General features: G+C 40.2%; 1 protein-coding gene across 1 annotated transcript in view; it reads right to left on the bottom strand.

Annotated features, from left to right (window-relative positions):
* Positions 1-8,718: 8,718 nt before the first annotated feature.
* LOC121917699 (L-dopachrome tautomerase-like) overlaps positions 8,719-11,757 on the bottom strand; it is a gene marked incomplete at its 5' end in the record, with an annotated part of 3,720 nt that continues 681 nt past the window's right edge. The window contains 2 exons of the mRNA XM_042443820.1: positions 8,719-9,214; positions 9,934-10,135. Coding sequence (XP_042299754.1) covers positions 9,033-9,214; positions 9,934-10,135 — 384 coding nt within the window. The remainder of the gene's footprint in view (positions 9,215-9,933; positions 10,136-11,757) is intronic.

The following is an 11,757-nucleotide window of genomic DNA, read 5'->3' as shown; positions in this document are numbered from 1 at the left end:
TTGGGTTTCCACAGTTGTAGCCCTTCATGGATTACAAAACAAGCTAAAACAAGTTCTCAGAAGCATGAGAAGCATTGGTTTGCAAAGGGTGCACATTTTCCTTACCAATAAAAATATCTGTTTCAAAACAAAACAAAATCACACCAAACACTGGGTGCATTTCCTCAAAGGTATTTATGGACATATTTGTAATCCCATGCCTTCAAGTCTTTTCCAAGTCATAGCAACTCTAAGGCAAACCTACCATGAAATTTTCTTGGCAGATTTGTTCAGAGAGGGTTTGCCTTTGCCTTCCTCTGAGACTGAGACAGTGTGACTTACCCAAGGTCACCCCGTGGGTTTCCACGACAGAGTAAAAATTCAAACCTGGTCTCCAGAGTCATAGTCCAGTGCTCAAACCACTAGACCACATTTACTCTCTTGAATTCACTTCAGAAAGAAGGAAAAAGTGTGTTACTAGTAGGAGCAAAATTGACCAGAAATAGAATTTGAACTAACCTAATCAGCTTCAACATTCTGGCTAATTTTATGGGCTTAGGAAAACTACTGAAATTAAGAAAAAGTAGAATTAACAAAGAGAATGTCTGTCTTCAGTTTACATATTTATCAAGTAATGAGAGATTGGGGGTAGTATTACAATGCCCCAGTGAGCAATTGGGGTCTTCTTATTACACCATGGAAATAATCACCTGTACAAAGACATCCAGCCACCCTAGAAGCTTTCTGAATTCCCTATTGAAACAAAGAAAGGATGGCCTTTTTTGCCTTTTTTAAAGATTGCCAGACTGAAAACCAGAGAAGGCTCCTATGCCTTTAATGGTTGTGTAGAGGAGGGAATTTCAGAAGGTGGGCAAGAGTACATACAACTGGTCAGAAATTAGCACTGTATGCATCTGGAAAATTCTCATATTTACATCTTCTTAGGTTTAGCATGTGCATGAATTCAACCTTCAGATACACACCTTCCAGTAACAAAGAACAGCAAGTCAAATGCCAGAGAGAACAACCTTTCCACTCTGCTTAGAAGTGCTTTCTCACTATGATGGTATCATTACCTTTTGCCATTGTGACGATTTTGTTAGATGCTTAAGAGCACAAAGAACTAACATAACTCTGGTGAGAATGTATTTACTTGAGAGGAAAGGCAAAAGACATTTGGCAGCACAGAAAAAAAGCTGGAAAAGAGGTCAAACAGTACCGTAACCATGTCAGATTTTCTGCCCACACAAAATAGCCAGCTGCTGTAGTGGCTTTCTGAGAGCTGAAAGTTGCCAGTGGGCATATCTTGCTGTCACTTCTCTTTGCAACAGGTAAGAATTACCTCCAAGTAACTAGAAGGTTATTCAGACACTGAAAATAATCCAGGTTGAATCCGGTTCAATCTTGTTGTTCACATGCCTCGAATGCACCTGATTAAGTTAGGGGGCCTGCCAAAACCCCACTTAATCCAGGATAATCGATATTGGGTTTTTCTCTGAGTTGTCTTTTCTTTTTCTTAAAAGATCCACATCATTGGTAGTGTGAATAACTGATGCAAATAGACCTGAAAGACCCAGGATAAAACTCTGCAAGCCTTGAATGTGTTCCAAATGCATTCAAATCATCAAGTCCATCTTTACTGAAACGCTTGCACATGTGAGCAATAGAACTTGCAGAGATGTGCATCGATGCAGTTCCATAGTGTAAATAACAAACCCGGAATGTATGAGTGAGATGATTTGCACTGTCACACTAAAAAATGAGCTCAACATTCCTCTTTGAAGACTAGCTTTGGCACTATCATTGAGCAACAAAGAGCACATTGGCTAGCCTTATATATTTATGCACCCCCAGTTTCCTTCCTCACCATTTTAGGAATGGTATGTGTATGTGTATGTGTGTGTATATATATATGTGTGTGTGTGTGTGTGTATCTGTTTTGCTTTTTCCTGCAGTCATTTTTTTCTTAAATTTGAATTTTTGTAAATTCTTCAGAATTGATATGAAATTCACCACTGATTTCTCAGTAGGCACATTAATTCCAGCATGGAAAGTTCCCGAGAGATCAGCCTTTCCACTCTGCTTAGAAGTGCATTCTCACTATGATAGTATCATTACATTTTGACATTGCAACCATTTTGTTAGATGCTTAAGAGCACAAAGAACTAATATGACCTTGGTGGCAACATATTTTACTTGAGAGGAAAGGCAAAAGACATTTGGCAGCACAGAAGGAAATCTGTGGAAAGGAGCAAGGAGAGGCCACAGAAATACAGTAAATGGGGCTTATATTTGAATGTGTTTTTAAGAGTTGTGCATTACCTCACATAACCTTAAGTTTCAATGAGAGAGATACTGTAAGATGCTAATTAAGTCACAATTAGGTTTCAATTAAATTAACAACAAGCACACTTAGAATTCATAATCTAATTTGTTAATCAGCCTGCAGCAGCATCTCTTGCTGGGGAGTACAGAGATGTTAAACCACGTGTAGCAAATCACTGAATATATTAAATTGAAGTAGAACTGGGGAAGGATACCAGAGAATGCTACCACTTTGATATGTTCACACAAGATCTGTTTTAAGGGCCTAATGCAAAGCTGGGAAACTCGCATGGAGTCATGGTCCCCTTTCCTATCTGGGAAAGAGCTCAGGACCTAAATGTCCAAGAGATGTGGCATACGAGGAAGGGGTGGAACTTAGCAAAAAAATTTAAAATAGAAACTGTATAAAATTGAAAGTTTCTCCATTTCTATTTTATTCTTTATATTTAAATTTAATTATTAAAATAACATTCTCCACCATTCCAAATGACACCCCCATTCTTGAATAGTTAGTACTTGGAATGATTGATTTCATTCATAAACAAAATTGCACAGTTCATTTTTAACACATAAAATCACCTTCGCTCCTGCTTGATTACTTATTATTACATTTATATGTAAAACGTAAAAGAACCTTAAAGGTATCTAAATTGATTAATTAATATAATATTGATTATGGAAAATTGGCACAAAGTGTGATATTGACACTCAGTGAACCTAAATGCACTACAATTAGTCAGTGTGTACTATTACCAGATTGCTGCTAAACTTTGGTAGCAAATTGCCATGTCCTTTTTTTTTTTTTTAAGGGAAACCCAGGGGGTCCAAAAAGGGACTTTGGAGGTTCATGCAGCCAGCTACATCAGGACTGTTGGAAGACAATTTTAACAAAAGACAAAACTTGGAGGGGCAGAAGGACTGTGTCAAAAGTCATTAAAGGAGAGGTTTCTGTGTTTTCAAAGGTAATGGCAAAGGTAACTTCCCAGCTACTGCATATTAATTAAAAAGTATGTTGTGAAACTTCCACAAAAACAAATCAACTTAAAATGCAATATTTTCCACATGCAAAATTGTTGTGTAAACTAAATAACAGTGAGAAAGAAGTAGATACCTTATTGTGCAAATCATTCCATTATATAATGCTCTGAACTGTTAGTAAAAATCTAACGCACCATGGTTTCTCTCGAAATCTCTAAAAAAAATTGAAATTTCTTCAAAAATGTTACTTTCAAAGGTCAGGATTATTAAATGACAGTGTGGTATATCTGCACATGTATCATTAAGAGCAATGCACTGGATTTGGTGGGGGAAGAGAAAACTGTTCTAGACATTAGCTCTCTGCAGGAGCTTACAGGCTGAAGGCTTTAAAAACAGTCAATTAACCAAAGTGGCTCCAATTAAACATAAGATAGAAGGACAAGCTGATTTTGCAGCAAAACCACTTATTTCTTTATTAAAAAGACAGGAAACGATAACAGCAGAAACCAACGGTACAGTCTATATACAGCGCGCCCGCGGCATACGCAGGCACGCTTTACGCGACTTGAGCATACGCGCTCAAGCCGCGGGGCGCGCACGGCGGTGCGTCCAATTCAATTGAATGGGCGTGCGCGCCCGTTGCACCCCGCGCGCCACCGCGTCGCCGTGCATGAGCCCCATTGTTTACAATGGGGCTTGAACATAGGTGGAATTCACCTTACGCGGAGGGATCCAGAACAGATCCCCACGTAAGGCGAGGGCCCACTGTATACTGAATGTAAGCAAGTTGTTTCTCTAAGGAAAAGAGGAGGAATAGTATGGAAACTAAGGCCCTGTACAGACGGGCCATTTCATACATACACCATACGTACTAAGGTTGCCTAGTGTTTTAGATGCCTGCAACCCTAGTACGTATGGAGTACGTACAAAATGGTGGTGCCCTGTTCACATGGGCACCGCCATTTTGATGTAACAGCCGCATCGCATCCAAACGGCGTGGCATGGCTGTTATGTCATGGCGCCACTGTAGGGCACCAGCGATACAAAGAGAAAGGGGCCAAGTGTGCCCTTTCTCCCTTTCCCTGCCGCTGTCGGGGTGTCCTTGGGGCATGATGCCCCGAGGACACCCCTTTCCAGGCCGTGGGGAAGCAGCGTTTTGCCACTTCCCCGTGGCCTGGAAAAGCGGCGGATCAGGGCTTCTGGGGCTGCTGAGGCCCCAATCCGTTGGGGAAAGGGGTGGGTGCAGGCTGCCCCAAAGGGGCGGTCTGTATCCTGCCTAAAACTCTTCTCCTAACCAATCTGGGAGGAAAGTAGAAGGGTCTAGCTAAGGCTTACAGACCAAAACACACACATGGATTTCTTCCCACGTGAAGAAGATGGCTGGAGATTGGAGAAGCAGGTCCAAGAGAGGATATGTTAAAGAGAGAGAGAGAGGGATTCTCTCTATGTCTCTCTGTTTTTAAGGACTTTCTAACTTGGGGCTGGTCTACTAAGGGTCTGGCAATGGATCTTAAGTGGTCTGAGCAACCAAGACAATGGAGTTGGCTGTACACAGGACAAAGCCAATCAGTATATTTGGTTGTTTTTTGTTTGTTTGTTTGTTTGTTTGTTTGTTTTTGAAATCCAGGTGTGTTTGCTAACTTCTCTGAAGGCAGCTCTATATCTCCTCATGACATGAGTCCCAGTGTGAACCACTTTGGCAGTGTTGTTAGTCAGCTGAGGCAGACAAATTGGTTAAGCACAGATTGCTCTCAATCAATGCACCCATTTCTTGTCAATGCAGGAAGGGATAATGAAGGAATTTTGCAGTTTGAAACTGGCTTGATTTTCCAAGATGGACAAAGGGTCCAGGCCAGCATCAGCAGCCCTCGTTTGTCCATTATGAATTCTTCAAACTCTGGCTACAGACAGTTTTCCTGTCTTATGCACCAAAGTCTAATATTCATATTTACTGAGCATACCTTGTTACATGAGAATGAATTTTTTGACATGGTGATTTTGAAATATTCTACCATATCCTTTTGAGAAGCCTAAACTATATTTCTAAATACTTGACTGCAGTGATAGAAAATTGGGGGTTAAAGGAAAATTTCTTAGGGGGGATTCTTATGGGGGGGAGCAATGCTCTCATTTCCCCCACATACACATTACTTAACCCCTGAACCACATACAGAATCTCTCCTAACTGAACTTTACAATTCAGACTCATCATAAAGGTTCTCTCATGTTCTGTGGATGCTTTTTCAACTAGGTACCAATCTAGGGACTTTATCAGACCGACAAAAAAGACGGTCTGCTCCCATCAATATCATGCAATAACGCGAAGATTATCACATGATGTCACGATTATTCCATGAATAAAGAGGCATTCTAGCACTGCTTTTTATTCATGGGAATATCTGTGAATGGTGCTAGAATGCCTCTTTAATCATGAGATAATTGCATGATAATCGCAACATTGCGTGACATCATGTGATCATCTTTGCGTTATTGCACGATATTGATGGGAGCATACCACTATGCTCCTGTCTTTTTTGTTGGCCTGATAAAGTCCAATAATAGATTTGGGCTGAATTTACATGGGGGCTGTATCCTAGCTCCACTGTGTAACAGCCTCCCCCAGTTTGACCCCTGTACTCTCTCACACACACACATGTTTTAATCCAAACTTAAATAAGTTTGGAAGCCACATGGGGCCCCTCATTGTGTAGTCACATTGGTATCAGGGAGTGATTCTACTATGTGCACATGTTCCCCATATTGGCTTATATCCAGTCACACGACCATGCACCATGTCAGAACATGACTCATTAATCCAGATGAAATTTTCACACTAATTTACTGCTGAAAATTCCTTTTCTGAAAATAAGGAAAGTAGCAGCCGGGGGGGTCAATTTTCAGCAAAGCACAGCAGCTACATTTCCTTCAAAGGAGAATAGTTATGCATTTCCCCCCCAAAAAATGTGAATAACCTAAGAACAGGGCATGTAAATATCCTCCAACAATTCACAGATGTAAACAAGGATATGTGTGGCCAAGCAACATCAGTGTGCAGTCAAGATGGCCAAAGCTATTAATGAGGAAGAATACACAAGCTAGGAGAGGCTGTGGCAGTTTGCTTTTGTCTGAGCCTACTGGGAAGAGCAAGATTCTAACCCTCTTATCCCACCACTTGCTGAGTTAACTGAGTACACACTACTGTTGTACTTTAAGCTCAATTTAAAGCAAGTAAGCAGAGGTCAAAGGGAGAAAGTGGGAGGAAAAGGGAGAAATTGAGAGTTTTGAAACGCAGCTTTAGAAGTGTAAGGACAGAGGATAAATTGGGGCTTTTCCTGCCAAACCAGGAGGTTAGAGGGCATTTTGGGCTTCAGTCTTTATTGTTCATCAGCAGAAATTAGGAGGGGGGGGAAGAAAACCCAATTTAGAATAGTCTGTGTTATTTTCGAGAAAAGCCACAGGAGGGCACCCTATGATTTTATACTGTGCATGTTCCAGTTCCTTCACTGTTTAGAGACTGCCAGTTTTATTCACTGAGTAAAAAAAGAGGAAAAGCAGATACTGTTTACATTTGTGTTAGCACAGTAACATCTCTAGTCTATGAGACCTATGACTGAAAGTGTCAACACTGTGTTAGTGGGACAATTCCATCTCAGTGGTACTAAAGAGTGATGAGAACCTCTGAAGGAAAAAAATATATTGCATTCTGAGGTAAACCTACAGCAGGTCTTTTGGTTAAGGATTTAATTCAGAAATCACAGCATAATTTAAAACATATATGAATGCATGCAATGAGTAACATTGGGCTAAATACAATTGTCACTCCCCAGCTAGAGAAACCCAGCTCAAATGAACTGGAACTACTAAGTTCCTACTTATCTATGGCTTACTGATTTCAATAGGGTTGGTCTAGTTGGGACAAAACTGGCTTTAGCCCTGAGTTTTGGAAAAGCAATTTCACTACCAAGCAATCACTAGAAGCACATGGAAGCACCCTGCCACAGATGGACTGCATGTCCCAAACAGTCCTATGTATACAAAAGTACTGTATGGGATATACCCCATGATATGGGATGTACATGATCTAGTACCTGAAACTGCATCTATGCTAGATACAATTATGTGTCACCTAGATGCTATTTGGGAGTGTGAGATTTTATGTATGATGTAGTGTAGTACGGGGTGGACAACTTCAGGAGGGCCAAGGGCAATTTCCCCCTTACCCACTCAAAACACACATACACACATAGATGGGATTTTTGCATGTTTTCTTGAGTTTGCAATGGGAAGGGGACTTTCTGTGCTGTCTGAAAGCAAAAATTGCCTTATAATCATACAATTTTAAAAAATGTTAGGGATTGACAGGCTTTGAGGGACTGATGGAAGGCTTCAGGGCCACAAAACATGGGACCCGGGGGCCATACGATATTTAATAAACAGTAAAGCAATAATATCTTGTGGAGAGGAAAAAGGGGCCTCTCTTACCTCCAACAAGTGGTTGGTGCTGTCCAAGTTGGTGTCCAAGTTGACACCAGTAATAACCTGCTTGGTGGCCATTCTCTTATAAGGATGTATCAAAATCCACTGTTGTACACAAGATGGATCACCTTTTGTGTACACAGAATATGATGCTGAATCTTGTAAAAACACAACATAATCAATACTCAGGGTTGGCTAAATATATAGAAAGAGAGCAGCATTGATTACAGTTTTTCCGAAGGAAGTGGTTTTTAAACACTAGGGGCATGTTCTGTCCAGCAGTTAGCACACTGTGCTAAATAAATGCTGAAAGAGCAATAGCAGTAAGAAGGCATGCAATAAAAAATGTGCTTCCCCTATGATTTTGTGTATCTAAGGCACAGATGGATGTCTTGCTTTCCCCTGTTCATGTCTGCACAGTCCCACCACACACACAGACACACATTATTTTGTTTCTTTGAAACAAGGTGCTTGCCCCCTCTTGTGCACCTTGCTTTGTTTTAAAGTATTAAAAGAGATAGAATTTTTCAAACTAAGAGTGGAACTCCATGCATTTCTGGTTTAGATAGTGGTTCAGCCCATGGTATGTCCAGGGGGTGGAAAATTTACTCCTAGACCTTCCAAATTTGACTTAGGCCCAATACAGACCGGCACTTTGTGCTGGCCTGTGGGCAGAGTTAGGGTGCAGCATCCGCACGCTGGATGCTCTAGCCCCACCCCCAGGGCACCATTTTGATGTTTGCCAGTCTACACAGTGCACGGCATCATGACATCCCTCCAGTGCTGCATTCACATGATGCAGCACCGAAAGGGCGTCATAATGCCGCACCACTGTGGCTATGGCACCCTTTGGAGGGCGCAAAAAGGAGCCGCTTTTTAGTGGCTCCTTTTTGCACTCTCCAGAGGCTGGATCGAGGCCATGGCATAAGGTTGCCACAGCCCCAATCTGGCCAGGAAAGGGGTGGCTGCAGACCGTCCATTTGGGGTGGTCTATATAGCTCCATACTTGATCTAGTGTATTGTGTGGGATTTATGACAAGGTGTGTTCTAAATATGTAGGTCAAATCTTAGCACCTTTGATATCCACCTATGATCACAGAATACCTGCACAAAGCTAATCTTTCAAGGGAATCCAAAGTAATAGTGCGCAATGTAATGCAACTGGCCGGGAACTGCACTTTTGTATGGATGCTAATTGAACAAATGGCTCATGGTGACCAATTGACTACTCAAGGTTGATTCCTGGAGACAGACCATGAGAAACATTGCCTATTTTAAGGGTCTTCGGTGTATCTTTTTATATTGAACCTTGCATTCATGAGAGGCTCAAATCCCTTCCTGTGTCTCCTGTGCTGAAACAGGACAAGCAGAAGGACCAGCACAACTAAAGCTATCAGAGCTCCTCCAATGGTGGATCCAGCCATAAGTGCCCAAGCACGAGCCTCTTCATCTGACTCTGGAAAGACAAAGAAAAATTAGAAGATATGCCTAATGGTTTTTAAATTGCTTCTCTGTCTCATCCCAATATATAACAATATACAAGGATCTCTTCCTTAAAGGAAGACACTGCAAGTAGATTCAAATGAGAATTTATTCCTCACGGTTTTACCTATCCCTTTTAGAAACATAAGCAAACTAATTGCTCCTATATACAGTTATGTGTACCAGATGTTACTGAATCAAATTTTTCATAAACCTGAACCAACCCAGTAACTTTTAGATGTTTCAAACTAGGTTTTTAAATTATTTTATATTGCATAATGTGGAAGTTTTTGAATGTTTTTAAATTTTTATTCAGTTTTTTTTTAATTAAAAAAAACTTGATCCTCAATGGAAGCTGTTTTGGGTCCCAATCTGGGAGACAGACAACATATAAATAAAATAAAATTAATCCCTTTCCTCTCCAGTAAGCTGTAAGAGGATTTTAAATGCACAGCCTTGTTCCTAGCCTTATACCTATTTTATGTACAGTCTTATTAGTACTTCTTAGAGGTGTCCCAGAGCAAAGGGAGGAACAGCACATGGCAAATGTTTGTGTTAAAAGAATGAGAAAAAAGAATTCAGAGACATGTGTCTGGAATGTGCACCTTTGAATCTAACTGGGCAAAGGAAGGACTGGTGGGGTGGGGGAAAGGTGCTAGTTGCAGTGAGTTCTGGGGAAAACATGAGTTATACCTGGCAGTTCAATGGCATAGCTGTAGCCAAGTTGTGCAGCAGGGAGAAACAATTCCCCATTGGTGATAGGAGGGAAGAAAGGCACCATGTTGAACATCCAGTTATGACCAATAGGTGCCAGCTCTTGAGGCCATGCAGTCTCAGCTGGGCGGAATCGTTTCATCCATTCATCAAAAACTGCATCAGTAAAGGAATGGAGGACCTGGAAAATTCAATTCACACTGATGTTAAATCCACATGAAATTTGCTTTGTTGTTGTTGCTGTGTGCCTTCAAGTCATTTCTGACTTATGGAGACCCCAAGGCAACCCTAACATAGGGTTTTCTTGACAAGACTTCTTCAAAGGAGGTTTGCCACTACATTCTTCTAAGGCTGAAAGCAGTGGCATCACTAGGGGTGTGCAGGAGGTGCAGACCGCACTAGCTGATGCCCTATGGGAAGGGTGACACCACTGCTCTTCAAACATCTGCATTTAGGCAGAAATAGGCTGTGACAATTGCCTGTATCTCTTTAAAATGCTTTAAAAGATGGTAGGAATGGAGTGAAGCTCAGTGAGAAGAGAAAGGAAAGGCCCCGGAATTTATCAAAATTAAAATTTAAAATTTAAAAATAAAAAAATAAAAAATAAATTGAAATTTTTGATTTTTTTAAATTCTTTTTAAATTTTCTTTAAAAACATCACATTTTCACCAATCCTTCACTATGTATATGTAAATACGTTTAGGTTGTGTATATGATCTTGTAATTTGAAGGTATAATTTTAATTTTGCTAGTTGTTTATGTTGCAACTATCAGCATTACATTCAGTGGTATATGGGAATTATGATTTACGAGTAACATTAGTGCAAAAAAGCATAACTAAGGATTTTTTATGGTGTGAAATGGGAGGAGGTCAATGGGTGGGTAACACCATGACTTACTGCACTGGGTGACACCAACCCTAGTGACACCACTGGCTGAGAGCGTGTGACTTGCCCGAGGTCAGTCAGTGGGTTTCATGGCTGAGTTGAGAATTGAACCCTAGTTTCCAGAATCATACTCCAAAACTCAAACCACTACATCAAATTAATGACCACACAAATATATTACTATAACAATAAAAATGTAAGGCCATAGATTACCATTGCCAGTGAATGTAGGTTTTCCATTTTCTTTGGGTAACAAGTAGTCTTTTCGAACATACCGTGAAAGAACTAACCTGCAACCCATCTACCTTAAGCACTGTTGCCAAACATTATGAAGATAAAAAGCGTTCTTAAATTATCTACACTCTCTTCCTACAGCACTAAAACTATAAGTACAGTATCAAACTTTACTGTAGCCACCAGAGGGAGCCCATTTACTTCTTTATGCTTCCAAAACATTGAGGAAAGAATTTCTGATTAATAGCAAAGCAGGTGTTATTTTCTTCTCAGCTGCCTTTTCGTTCTTTTTTCTTCTTTTTTGCTCATACAGAGAAAACTCTTGCAGTGCTCATTCACAAATTATTATTATTATTATTATTATTATTGAGTTTATTTATATTTCCTGCCTCTCCAAAAAACGTTTTCTCATCATCATCATAATAAAAATTATGAACTATTTTGCTCTCTTTAAAAATTAAAATCATATTTATCTTCATTCTGTATTCAAATGAACTCAGCCCACTGTTGTTTTGCCTCCACAGTTCATTCTTCTCCTTTTAATAGCTAGACTTAAAGCTTTTATAAACACACAAAATTGTTATCTGTGAAGTCAAATGATTCTTCTACTTCTTATTCTTGTTGGTGTTGCCATGATGATGATGATGATGATGATGATGATGATGATGATGATGATGATGAT

The sequence above is a fragment of the Sceloporus undulatus genome, unplaced genomic scaffold (assembly GCF_019175285.1).
Source record: "Sceloporus undulatus isolate JIND9_A2432 ecotype Alabama unplaced genomic scaffold, SceUnd_v1.1 scaffold_204, whole genome shotgun sequence".
Classification (NCBI taxonomy): domain Eukaryota; kingdom Metazoa; phylum Chordata; class Lepidosauria; order Squamata; family Phrynosomatidae; genus Sceloporus; species Sceloporus undulatus.
The sequence above is the reverse complement of the archived record's forward strand: the minus strand, read 5'-3'. Positions and strand labels throughout refer to the sequence as shown.